Here is a 13981-nt window from a genome sequence, read left to right as displayed (position 1 = left end):
TCCCCCCGCCCCTCCCCGCACGCACTCCCCCGCCCCCTCCCCATGCACGCACTCCCCCGCCCCTCCCCACACGCACTCCCCCTGCCCCTCCCCACACGCACTCCCCCTGCCCCTCCCCACACGCACTCCCCCTGCCCCTCCCCACACGCACTCCCCCCGCCCCCTCCCCACGCACACACTCCCCCTGCCCCCTCCCCACACGCGCACTCCCCCCGCCCCTCCCCACACACGCACTCCCCCCGCCCCTCCCCACACACACACTCCCCCCGCCCCTCACCGCACGCACTCCCCCCACCCCCACCCCACGCACACACTCCCCCCCGCCCCCTCCCCACACGCGCACTCCCCCCGCCCCCTCCCCACACGCGCACTCCCCCCGCCCCCTCCCCACACGCGCACTCTCCCCGCCCCCTCCCCACACGCGCACTCTCTCCGCCCCCTCCCCACACGCGCACTCTCTCCGCCCCCTCCCCACACGCGCACTCTCTCCGCCCCCTCCCCACACGCGCACTCTCTCCGCCCCCTCCCCACACGCGCACTCCCCCCGCCCCCTCCCCACACGCGCACTCTCCCCGCCCCCTCCCCACACGCGCACTCTCTCCGCCCCCTCCCCACACGCGCACTCTCTCCGCCCCCTCCCCACACGCGCACTCTCCCCGCCCCCTCCCCACACGCGCACTCTCTCCGCCCCCTCCCCACACGCGCACTCCCCCCGCCCCCTCCCCACACGCGCACTCTCCCCGCCCCCTCCCCACACGCGCACTCTCCCCGCCCCCTCCCCACACGCGCACTCTCCCCGCCCCCTCCCCACACGCGCACTCTCCCCGCCCCCTCCCCACACGCGCACTCCCCGTCCCCTCCCCACGTGCACTCTCCCCGTCCCTCCTCACCGTTCCCACGCGCACTCTCCCCACCCCCTCCCCACATGCGCACTCTCCCCGCCCCTCCTCACCGTTCCCACGCGCACTCTCCCCACCCCCTCCCCACATGCGCACTCTCCCCGCCCCTCCTCACCGTTCCCACGCGCACTCTCCCCACCCCCTCCCCACATGCGCACTCTCCCCGCCCCTCCTCACCGTTCCCACGCGCACTCTCCCCACCCCCTCCCCACATGCGCACTCTCCCCGCCATCCATTTCTTCAATCTCCATTGCTCTGACATTCACTCTAAACGTTTTGTCAATTGTTGATGCTTGAGCCACATCAAAGGTTATTTCCGAAAATAAAAGCACATAGTGAAGGTGGTCACATATTTGGCATGGATAGGAGATTGGCTAGCTAGTGGGCAGCACGGTGGCACAGTGGTTCACACTGCTACCTCACAGCGCCAGGGACCCGGGGCAGCACGGTGACACAGTGGTTCACACTGCTACCTCACAGCGCCAGGGACCCGGGGCGGCACGGTGACACAGTGGTTAGTACTGCTGCCTCACAGTGCCAGGGACCCGGGGCGGCACGGTGACACAGTGGGTTAGCACTGCTGCCTCACAGCGCCAGGGACCCGGGGCAGCACGGTGACACAGTGGGTTCACACTGCTGTCTCACAGCGCCAGGGACCCGGGGCAGCACGGTGACACAGTGGGTTCACACTGCTGTCTCACAGCGCCAGGGACCCGGGGCAGCACGGTGACACAGTGGTTAGCACTGCTGCCTCACAGCGCCAGGGACCCGGGGCAGCACGGTGACACAGTGGTTCACACTGCTACCTCACAGCGCCAGGGACCCGGGGCGGCACGGTGACACAGTGGTTAGTACTGCTGCCTCACAGTGCCAGGGACCCGGGGCGGCACGGTGACACAGTGGGTTAGCACTGCTGCCTCACAGCGCCAGGGACCCGGGGCAGCACGGTGACACAGTGGGTTCACACTGCTGTCTCACAGCGCCAGGGACCCGGGGCAGCACGGTGACACAGTGGGTTCACACTGCTGTCTCACAGCGCCAGGGACCCGGGGCAGCACGGTGACACAGTGGTTAGCACTGCTGCCTCACAGCGCCAGGGACCCGGGGCAGCACGGTGACACAGTGGGTTAGCACTGCTGCCTCACAGCGCCAGGGACCCGGGGCAGCACGGTGGCACAGTGGGTTCACACTGCTGTCTCACAGCGCCAGGGACCCGGGGCGGCACGGTGGCACAGTGGGCTAGCACTGCTGCCTCACAGTGCCAGGGACCCGGGGCAGCACGGTGACACAGTGGTTAGTACTGCTGCCTCACAGTGCCAGGGAACCGGGGCAGCACGGTGACACAGTGGTTAGTACTGCTGCCTCACAGCGCCAGGGAACCGGGTTCAATTCTGGCCTTGGGTGACTCTGACATTCTCCCCGTGTCTGCATGGGTTTCCTCCGGGTGCCCTGGTTTCCTCCCACGGCCTAAAGATGTGCAAGTTAGGTGGATTGGCCATGGTAAATGCACAGGGTTATGGGAATAGGTATGGTGGGCCTCGGCAAGATGTTCTTTCGGAGAGTCGGTTGTCGCGATTCTATGATTCTAACAGAAACAGATTTGGCATAAATGGGACTGTTCCTAGTTGTCAGGGTGTGATGAGTGGTGTGCCACAGGGATCAGTGCTGGGACCGCAACTGTTTACAATTTATGTAAATGATTTGGATGAAGGGATTGAAGGGATGGTTGTTAAATTTGCTGACAACACAAAGATAGGCAGGAAAGTAAATTGTGAAGAGGATGTAAGGAGGTTACAAAGGGACATGGGTTAAGTGAGTGGGAAAAACCTGGCAAATGGAGTATAGAATCATAGAATCCTACAGTGCAGAGGCAGGCCATTCGGCCCATCACGTCAGCACCGACCACAATCCCACCCAGGCCCTATCCCCAGAACCCCATGTATTTACCCTAGCTGGACCCCCTGACACTAAGGGGCAATTTAGCATGGCCAATCCACTTAACCTGCACATCTTTGGACTGTGGGAGGAAACCAGAGCACCCGGAGGAAACCCACAGGGAGAACATGCAAACTCCACACAGACAGTTACCCGAGGTTGGAATCGAACCCAGGTCCCTGGCGCTGTGAGGCAGCAGTGCTAACCCCACTGTGTCACCCCAGTATAATATCGGCAAATGTGAAATTGTCCATTTTGGCAGGAAGAATAAAAACGAAGCTTATTGTCTAAATGGTGAGAGATTGCAGAGCTCTGAGGTACAGAGGGATCTGGGTGTCTTAGTGCATGAATTGCAAAAGATTAGTACACAGGCACAGTAAGCAATTAGGAAAGATAATAGAATGCTATCATTTATTGTGAGGGGAATTGAATACAAAAGTAGGGAGTTTATGCTTCAGTTGTACAGGATACCAGTGAGAGCACATCTGGAGTACTGTGTACAGCATTGGTCTCCTTCCTCAAGGATGGATGTAGATGCATTAGAAGCAGCTCAGAGAACATTTACTGGACTACTGCCATGAATGGGCGGGTTATCTTATGAGGAAAGGGTGCACAGACTAGGCTTGTATCCACTGGATTTTAGGAGAGGAAGAAGTGACTTGATTGAAATATAAGATCCTGAGGGGTATTGCCAGGTGGATATACAGAGGATGTTTCCTCTTGTCGGAGAATCGAGAACGAGGGGTCACTGTTTAAAACTGAGGTGAGGAGAATTGTTTTTGAGGGTTGTGAATCTGTGGAACATTCTGAGAAGGCAGTGGAAACAGAGTCTGTGAATATTTTTAAGGCAGAGGTGGTTAGATTGTTCGTAAGCAAGGGGATGATAGGTTATCAAGGGTAGGTGGGTTGAGGTTACTATCAGCCAGATCTTATTAAATGGCGGAACAGGCTTGAGGGGCTGAATGGCCTACTGCTGTTCCTGGTACGTTCATATGTTAAGGGATTTGTATCATTTTTAGTGCGTTGTATATACACTGTATACGCTGGGGTGTTTCTGTCTATAGGACACCTGAACATTGGGAGTCTCTGAGAACCAGCCACTGGTGCACAAATCAAATTAGTACAAAGAAAATTACAGCACAGGAACAGGCCCTTCGGCCCTCCAAGCCTGCACCGACCATGCTGCCCGACTTAACTAAAACCCCCTACCCTTCTGGGTACCATATCCCTCTATTCCCATCCTATTCATGTATTTGTCAATGCGTCCCTTAAAAGTCACTACCGTATCCGCTTCCACTACCTCCCCCGGCAGCGAGTTCCAGGCACCCACTACTCTCTGTGTAAAAGATCTGCCTCGTACATCTCCTTTAAACCTTGCCCCTCGCACCTTAAACCTAGCCCCCTAGTAATTGACTCTTCCACCCTGGGAAAAAGCTTCTGACTATCCACTCTGTCCATGCCTCACATAATCTTGTAGACTTCTCTCAGGTCACCCCTCAACCTCTGTCGTTCCAGTGAGAACAAACCAAGTTTCTCCAACCTCTCCTCATAGCTAATGCCCTCCATACCAGGCAACACCCTGGTAAATCTTTTCTGTACCCTCTCTAAAGCCTCCACATCCTTCTGGTCGTGTGGCGACCAGAATTGAACACTATATTCCAAGTGCGGCCTAACTAAGGTTCTATAAAGCTGCAACATGACTTGCCCATTTTTAAACTCAGTGCCCCAGCCGATGAAGGCAAGCATGCCGTATGCCTTCTTGACTACCTTCTCCACCTGCTTTGCCACTTTTAGTGACCTGTGTACCTGTACACCCAGATCCCTTTGCCTATCAATACTCAAGCGTTCTGCCATTTACTGTATATTTCCTATCTGTATTAGACCTTCCAAAATGCATTACCTCACATTTGTCTGGCTTAGACTCCATCTGCCATCTCTCTGCCCAAGTCTCCGGGTGGCACGGTAGCACAGTGGTTAGCACTGCTGCTTCACAGCTCCAGGGACCTGGATTCGATTCCCGGCTTGGGTCACTGTCTGTGTGGAGTTTGCACATTCTCCTCATGTCTGCGTGGGTTTCCTCCGGGTGCTCCAGTTTCCTTCCACAGTCCAAAGATGTGCAGGTTAGGTTGATTGGCCGTGCTAAAATTGCCCCTTAGTGTCCTGAGATGCGTAGGTTAGAGGGATTAGCAGGTAAATATGTAGGGATATGGGGGTAGGGCCTGGGTGGGATTGTGGTCGGTGCAGACTCGATGGGCCAAATGGCCTCTTTCTGCACTGTAGGGTTTCTATGATTCTATGATCTATATCCTGATGTATCCTCTGATGGTCCTCATCGTTATCTGCAAATCCACCAACCTTTGTGTCATCTGCAACCAGTTACATTTTCCTCCAAATCATTTATATATATATATATATATATATATCTTACAAACAGCCAAGGTCCCAGCACTGATCCCTGAGGAATGCCACTTGTCACAGCCCTCCATTCAGAAACACACACTTCCACTGCTACCCTCTGTCCTCTTTGACCGAGCAGTCACGGGCATTCAGCCTTGGATCTTCAGGTAAGCGTTCTCCAAGGCGGCCTTCACGACACACGACAGCGCAGAGTCACTGAGCAGAAACTGATAGCCAAGTTCCGCACACATGAGGACGGCCTAAACCGGGATGTTGGATTTATGTCACATTATCAGTAACCCCCACAGCTTGCCTTCTGGACTTGCAGAATCTCACTAGCTGTTCTGTCTGGAGACAATACACATCTCTTTAACCTGTGTTGAATGCTCCCTCCACCCACATTGTCTGTACCTTTAAGACCTGGCTGGCTGTAGAGATTTGCATTCTAATCAGTATTCTGTAACTTGATTTCTGTGTCTGTTTGCACTGTTTGAGAGCACATTTCCACTCCATCGGACGAAGGAGCAGCGCTCCGAAAGCTAATGGTATTTGCTACGAAATAAACCTGTTGGACTTTAACCTGGTGTTGTGAGACTTCTTACTGTGTTCTTTGACCGAGCCATTTGATGCTGTTCCTGGAGATCTGGGCTCAGACCGCAGCCAGCCTGACTGGGTGTGGGTAGAGATAAGAGAAACCGGGGCGTTTGGGCATTCACAGGATCGCACTGAGTCATCAGAAATATCCTTTCCTTTAGCAAAGAAAAACAATCCACTCCACGGTGACGTGGAATTGATGAGATATTGTAGGTGTTGTGTGCGTGGAGTAGTGGGGGTGTAGTCAGGGTGGCAGGCACGCTGACCGTTATTCCTATAACTGACCGTCAGCTGAAAGATTTGAATTACAGAAACTTTGTTATTGAGTCACCATCCAACTTTGCAACATGGCAGATGGAATTCAGCTGCAAGTTAGAATTGGACATAACTTGGAGCAGAGTTGTATGTAGCTTGCTGAGGTAGATGGGTTGGATCTAACCTTATAAAACAGGAGGTGCTGAGGAAAACGTCGTGTCAGGGGCTGAATTTCCTCCTCCGTTTAGTCCCTTGGGAGGATGAAATGAGCAAATGTGCTTTGCTGACAGTTACTCCGTTCTGATTCCTTCACACATCGCAACTAATATCAGGAACTGACTGATCTGTTCCCAACCTGTTTGAGATGTGGCTATTTTAAAAATAACAAGACCAACATGCCCTGAATAAACATTGAATTGTTGATGTAATGTCTCCGGACGGGCAGGAGTTTTTACAGCCTTGTGGATTATTTGGTTTTGCTCTCAGTTTAATGGGGGTTAGTTTGAGCTGCTGTCACTGTGCAGTCGTAACAGCCACCCTGGAGAATTCCTAGCATCTCACAGGGGGATTGGATACGTGTCCCTTGTCTTGTAAGAAAGCATCAACTTATCTAATAAAATGGACAGCTTTTGGTGAAAGTAGTTCTCTGTTGATATTTCACCCTTCAAGCTGCGTATGAACCGTGTACACAACTGGGTTTCCAAGCTCCACTGCCCAGATGCCCCTGTTCTGCTCCCTTCCCTTTGTGGTTATGAATATTTTGAGATGTTACTCAGTAATTTAACTTTCTTCTCTGTCTCACTGTAATCAGGTCTGGTTCAACGCTGTGTCATCATTCAGAGAGATGAGAATGGATTTGGTCTGACCGTCAGTGGCGATAATCCTGTCTTTGTCCAGTCTGTCAAAGAGGGTAATTTAACGATACACTTCACAAAACTTTCTCTGCTGTTAAATTTCTGCCCAATTTAGATGTTCCCTCCCTAACCTGTACAATTACTTCTGGAAATTTCAGAAAACTGTACCCAATTTTCTGGAGAAGTTTTAGTATGAAGCAGGATTGTGAATGTTTAGCTGTTTGATTGTACACTCCTCCCCTAACTCCTCACATGTTTCTCTGATAGATGGGGCAGCAGTGCGTGCAGGTGTGCAGCAAGGCGACAGAATCATTAAGGTGAGGCCTGTTGTTTGCCTTGCCACATTAGTTGGCAACTTTGTGTTACTCGCCTTTCAATATCCTGCTGTAACAATTCAATACGCTTGTTATTCTCTTAAACTATTGCCCCACGTTATTTCAGCTAGCACAAATGTGACGCCACTGTTTAAAAAAGGAGGTAGATAAAAGGTGGGTAACTATAGGCCAGTTAGCTTAACTTCTGTAGTAGGGAAAATGCTTGAATCTATCATCACGGAAGAAATAGCGAGACATCTGGATATAAATTGTCCCATTGGGAAGACGCAGCATGGGTTCACGAAGGGCAGGTCATGTTTGACTAATTTGGTGGAATTCTTTGAGAACATCACATGCACAGTGGACAATGGGGGGAACCTGTGGATGTGGTGTATCTGGATTTCCAGAAGGCATTTGACAAGGTGCCGCACCAAAGACTGCTACATAAGATAAAGGTGCACAGTGTTACGGGTAATGTATTAGCCTGGATAGAGGATTGGTTAATGAACAGAAAACAAAGAGTGGGGGGAAATGAATGTTTTTCTGGTTGGCGATCAGTGACTAGTGCTATGCCTCCGGGATCAGTTTTGGGACCGCAATTGTTTACGATTTACATAGATGATTTGGAGTTGGGGACCACGTGTAGTGTATCAAAATTCACAGATGACACTAAGATGAGTGGCAGAGCAAAGTGTGCAGAGGACGCTGAAAGTCTGCAAAGGGATATAGATAGTCTAAGTGAGTGGGCGAGGGTCTGGCAGATGGAGTACAATGTTGGTAAATGTGAGGTCATCCATTTTGGTAGGAATAACAGCAAAATGGACTATTATTTAAATGGTAAAAAAATTGCAGCATGCTGCTGTGCAGAGGGACCTGGGTGTCCTTGTGCAGGAGTCTCAAGGAGTTGGTTTGCAGGTGCAGCAGGTAATTAAGAAGGCAAATGGAATTTTGTCCTTTGTTGCTAGAGGGATGGAGTTTAAAAATAGAGAGGTTATATTGCAGCTGTATAAGGTGCTAGTGAGGCCACATCTGGAGTACTGTGTACAGTTTTGATCTCCTTGAGAAAAGATATACTGGCACTGGAGGGGGTGCAGAGGAGATTCACTAGGTTGATTCCGGAGTTGAGAGGGTTGGCTTATGAGGGGAGACTGAGTAGACTGGGGCTATACTCATTGGGATTTAGAAGAATGGGGGGGATCTTATAGAAACACAAGATCACAAAGGGAATAGATAAGATAGAAGCAGGGAAGTTGTTTCCACTGGCGGGTGAAACTAGAACTAGGGAGCATGGCCTCAAAATAAAGGGAAGCAGATTTAGGACTGAGTTGAGGAGGAACTTCTTCACACAAAGGGTTGTGAATGTGTGGAATTCCCTGCCCAGTGAAGCAGTTGAGGCTCCCTCATTGAATGTTTGTAAGGCAAGGATAGATACATTTTTGAACAGTAAAGGAATTAAGGGTTATGGTGAGCAGGCGGGTAAGTGGAGCTGAGTCCATGAAAAGATCAGCCATGATCTTGTTGAATGACGGGGCAGGCCCGAGGGGCCAGATGGCCCACTCCTGCTCCTAGTTCATATGTTCTTATTAACTCTTCACATAATCAGTTTAATTCCTTATGCACTATTGAACAGTTGTCGTTTTTTCATGGATTAGTCTCCCTCTCACCCTCCTGCCCTCACCCCTGTCCCTCCCTTTCATGTCCTAGCCCCCCACTCCCTCCCTCCCTCTGCTTAGTTGCAGACTATGGTCTGGAGGAATATTTTGGAATTCTCTCCTTCATAAACATGAAGCACGGTTTATAATGAAGGTATTTTTTCTACAGGTCAATGGGTCGTTGGTGACTCACTCGAATCATGTTGAGGTGGTCCGATTAATTAAATGTAAGTGAATCATCGGCGTGTCGGTGAGACATGAGCACCCAGCCCATTTTGTGAATCCAATAGTGTCCCCACACGGAGATATTTGGAGGCCAGTTTCAGTGCAGGAAGTTCACTGTCTGCAAGCAACTCGAGAGCTTGCGCCCGTCAGCACTCCCCCAACCTCTGAAAGATGGAACAAACAGAATATTTGAATTCTGTCTATAGCTGCGGGTGCTGACTTATTTGTCTAATATTACAGGATCGATTAGACATGAGCTGATGAGGGAATTGCAGTGAAATAGCACTGTATTTAATTATTGCAAGAGTTTTAACAACACCAAAACTCTTACTGTGTTTGCCCCAGTCCAACGCCGGCATCTCCACACTTTAATTATTGCAACAACTTTGAATAGAATTGGTGGTTCATTAATATTTAACTGAATAGATAGAAGGAGTTTAAATATCTCGCGTGAGAGGGCCATCCACGAGTACATCCCTCCCTCAGCACTGACCCTCTGACAGTGCGTCACTCCCTCAGCACTGACCCTCTGACAGTGCAGCACTCCCTCAGCACTGACCCTCTGACAGTGCGGCACTCCCTCAGCACTGACCCTCTGACAGTGCGGCACTCCCTCAGCACTGACCCTCTGACAGTGCGGCACTCCCTCAGCACTGACCCTCTGACAGTGCGGCACTCCCTCAGTACTGACCCTCTGACAGTGCAGCACTCCCTCAGCACTGACCCTCTGACAGTGTGGCACTCCCTCAGCATTGACCCTCTGATAGTGTGGCACTCCCTCAGCACTGACCCTCTGACAGTGCGGCACTCCCTCAGTACTGACCCTCTGACAGTGCAGCACTCCCTCAGCACTGACCCTCTGACAGTGTGGCACTCCCTCAGCATTGACCCTCTGATAGTGCGGCACTCCCTCAGCGCTGACCCTCTGACAGTGCGGCACTCCCTCAGTACTGACCCTCTGACAGTGCGGCACTCCCTCAGCACTGACCCTCTGACAGTGCGGCACTCCCTCAGCACTGACCCTCTGACAGTGCGGCACTCCCTCGGGGCAGGCCCTGCGGCTCCCGGATCCTGTCCTTTTCTAACTGATTTCCTGTGATCTTGAAGATGGGTTTAACTCGAGGGTGTGTGTGGGTTCGAGCTGAAACTGAGAAGACAACCTGATACATTTGCTTTGCAATTCTAAACTCCTGAAGAACTGCCTCTCAACATATTCCGAAACCTCCATTAAGTAATGTGCTTTTAAATATTGTACTTTATTGCCATTTGCTGCTTTTTGTAATAATGACGTTTGAGGTTTGCTGAGTCACACACACATTGGCAGCAGCCCTGCTGCACACTGATCTCACTTTGTGTTTGAGGAATTAGTTAATACCATAATCACCTCGTTCCACAGCCCTTTGTGAGGAAGCTGAGTCACTGGTTGGTTCTCTGATTAAATCGGTTCAAGTGCAGCTTTGCTCTTTGTACACTGAGCTCCTACCTTCACAGAGAGGAAAACTCACATTTTTCTGGCACTTTACACAATCTGGGATTTTCAGAAATGTTCTTTTACTCATGAAGTTTTTTTTGCAATGTGAGGTCAGGAATATTGCAGCCGATTTGTGCATGGCAAGATCCCACAACATGCATGTCCTAATGATCAAACAATTTATTTCAGTTAGTAACTTGGCACTGATGAGTTATGGTGATGTGTTGCCTGGGTTCTCTTCTCTGTTCCCAGCTGGGTCATATGTGGCTCTCACAGTCCTGGGCCGTCCGCCTGGCTCTCCGCAGATCCCACTAACAACCACCGATGGAGATCCTGGAGCTTTCTTCTTTCCTGGACAACAGGGCGCAATATCCCCAAATCCCACTTTCTCCCCGCACTCTCCAAGCAGCAGCTGCCCGGACAGGATCACCAGCCCCATGCCAGTGGCGGTGAGTGCCGGAACTTTCCTTCCTGATAACAATTAAAGGAACCTGTGTCTCTGTAGCCAATCTGCTGGTACATTGGGCTGGGACTGGATGCTGCAAGAAATGGCCTTTATCTGATTGACTCTCACCATCACTGTTAGAAATCCTGTTCGTTCCTGGTAGAATGAGTTTCGATTCTTGACAGATGTTACTGGAGACTAACACTGGGAAGGGGCTGTACTGTCAGCCAATTGAGTTGCCTGGGGAGGCGCACTGTCTGCTGTCAGGTGTGAGTCGAGCTGTGTACCATTGAGGGGTGCTGGTGTGGTGAGATTCCCCAGTGCCACTTTCCCTTCCTACTCAATCCCATTTTTCTCCCCTCCTTATTGCCCCCTCTCCTTCTCTGCCTCCCCACACCCTCTTTCTCTGCTCCTTTACACCCCACCCTCCTCCTCTACAAACACTCATCAGCAAAAAAAGTTTTGGATTGGGGGAGAGTGGATTTTAGTAAAATAAGACAGAATCTGACCAATGTAGACTTGGAACAGCTACTGATGGGAAAATCTACAGAAGAGCAGTGGGGGGGCATTCAAAAAGGAAGTGGGGAGGGTGCAAGCCCAGCATGTCCCCTCTAGGGTGATAGGAAGGAGTAACAAGCCCAGAGAACCATGGATAACCAGAAATATTCAGGATGCCATGAGAAGGAAAAGAAAGGTTTTTAAAACGTACAAGGGGAACAAATCAGCAGAGGCATTAGTGAGGTATAGAAAGTGCAGGGTGGAGCTTAAGAAAGCAATTAGGAAAGTAAAGAGGGGATATGAGAAAGCTCTGGCTGGTAAAAGTAGGGAAAATCCCAAAATATTCTGTAAGAATATCAATGGGAAGAGGATAACCAGGGTAAGAGTAGGGCCCATTCGGGACCAAGGGGGCAAACTGTGGGTGGAGCCAGAGGACATTGGTAGAGTGTTGAATGAATACTTCACATCCGTCTTCACCCTAGAGAATGAGGACGATGGTGTGGAATTCAGGGAGACTGTGAGGTTCTTGAGCAAATTGACATCGGGAAGGACAAGGTATTGGAGGTGTTGGCAGCCTTAAAGGTGGATAAATCTCCAGGTCCAGATGAATCATGCCCTAGGCTGCTGTGGGAGGCAAGAGAGGAGATTGCAGGGGCTCTGACCCAAATCTTCAATTCCTCTCTGGTCACAGGGGACGGATCAGATGACTGGAGAACAGCTAATGTGGTTCCGCTATTTAAGGAGAGTTGTAGAGATAAACCAGGGAATTACAGACCAATGAGTCTCTCATCAGTGGTAGGGAAAAAATTATCTCCATTTGGAGAGGCAAAGCTTGACCAGGGATAGCCAGCGTGGCTTCATCATGCCTAACAAATTTGATTGAATATTTTGAGGAGGTGACCAGGTGTGTAGCTGAGGGTAGTGCAGTCGATGTAGTTTATATGGATTTCAGCAAACTCTTCGACAAGGTCCCACATAAGAGACTTGTAAAGAAGGTAAATACACATGGGATACAGGGTAATTTGATAAAGTGGATTCAAAATTGGCTCAGTTGTAGGATACAGAGGGTGATGACAGAAGGCTGCTTTAGTGACTGGAGGCCAGTGTCCAGTGGTGTACCACAGGGATCTGTGTTGTGTCCCCTATTATTCAGCATTTATATAAATGACATTGATGACTATGTGTGGGGGGTAGGATTAATAAGTTTGTGGATGTCACAAAGATTGGCCGGGTGGTTAACAGTGAGGCAGAGTGTCTTGGGCTACAAGAAGATATAGACTAAATGGTCAAATGGGCAGATAAGTGGCCGATGGAATTTAACCCTGAAAAGTGAGGTGATGCATTTTGGAAGGAGTAATTTGACAAGGAAGTACTCAATGAATGGGAGGACACTGGGATATTCTGTGGAACAAAGTGGCCTTGGCGTAGTCCACAAATCTCTGAAGACGGAAAGGCAGGTTAATAGGGTGGTGAAAAAGGCATATGGCACACTCGCCTTTATCAATCGGGGTATAGATTACAAAAGCAGGGAAGCCATGTTGGAGTTGTATAGAACTTTGGTGAGGCCACAGCTGGAGCACTGTGTGCAGTTCTGGTCACCACATTATAGGAAGGATGTGATTGCACTGGAGGGGGTGCAGAGGAGATTCACCAGGATGCTGCCTGGGATGGAACATTTAATTATGAAGAGAGGCTGGATAGGTTTGGGTTTTCATTGGAGCAGAGAAGACTGAGGGATGACCTGATTGAGGTGTACAATACCTCGGGACATGGACAGGGTGGATAAGGAGCAGCTGTTCACCTTAGTTGAAAGGTCAGTCATGAGGGGACATAGGTTCAAGGTGAGGGGCAGGAGGTTTAGGGGGAATTTGAGGAAAACCTTTTTTGCCCAGATGGTGGTGAGGGTCTGGAATGCGCTGCCTGGGAGGGTGATGGAGGTGGGTTCCCTCACATCCTTTAAAAAGTATCTGGATGAGCACTTGGCACATCATAACATTCAAGACTACGGGCCAAGTGCTGGCAAGAGGGATTGGGTGGGAGTTCAGGTGTTTCTAATGTGTCGGTGTGGACTCGATGGGCTGAAAGGCCTTTTCTGCGCTGTAGTATTCTGTGACCTCCCCTTTCCGAACAGTAATGGTCCTGAATCTTCTCCTTGACCTATTACAGGAAGACAACATCGTACACAGCCAGAAGGTGGAAATCCTGCGGAACATGCTGGGCACGGAGCTACGGCAGCTGGAGGTATGTCAGTTATTTAAGCTCGTAGCTGAACACAATAAGATTGTCTGTTTCATCCCAGCCTCAAACCCAGTTAAAATCCAGCAATTAATCACCGAACTGGTGACTTTGATTCTCAACTCCTGAGGTGTTATTGCTAGGACAGGTACAACATGGGGTTAGATACAGAGTAAAGCTCCCTCTACACTGTCCCCATCAAACACT

The 13981-nt window shown here is 50.6% G+C and overlaps 1 protein-coding gene across 1 annotated transcript in view; it reads left to right on the top strand.

Annotated features, from left to right (window-relative positions):
- The window catches only part of LOC144489299 (rho guanine nucleotide exchange factor 12-like), a gene marked incomplete at its 3' end in the record, with an annotated part of 34362 nt that extends 20582 nt beyond the window's left edge, over positions 1–13780 (top strand). The window contains exons 4-8 of the mRNA XM_078207170.1: positions 6892–6990; positions 7202–7251; positions 9070–9127; positions 10849–11045; positions 13706–13780. Of these exons, the coding sequence (XP_078063296.1) occupies positions 6892–6990; positions 7202–7251; positions 9070–9127; positions 10849–11045; positions 13706–13780 (479 nt within the window). The remainder of the gene's footprint in view (positions 1–6891; positions 6991–7201; positions 7252–9069; positions 9128–10848; positions 11046–13705) is intronic.
- Between the last annotated feature and the right edge of the window lie 201 nt (positions 13781–13981).

The sequence above is a fragment of the Mustelus asterias genome, unplaced genomic scaffold (genome assembly GCF_964213995.1).
Source record: "Mustelus asterias unplaced genomic scaffold, sMusAst1.hap1.1 HAP1_SCAFFOLD_2105, whole genome shotgun sequence".
NCBI lineage: Eukaryota > Metazoa > Chordata > Chondrichthyes > Carcharhiniformes > Triakidae > Mustelus > Mustelus asterias.
Note: the sequence above shows the minus strand (reverse complement) of the source record. Positions and strands in the feature narration are given on the sequence as shown.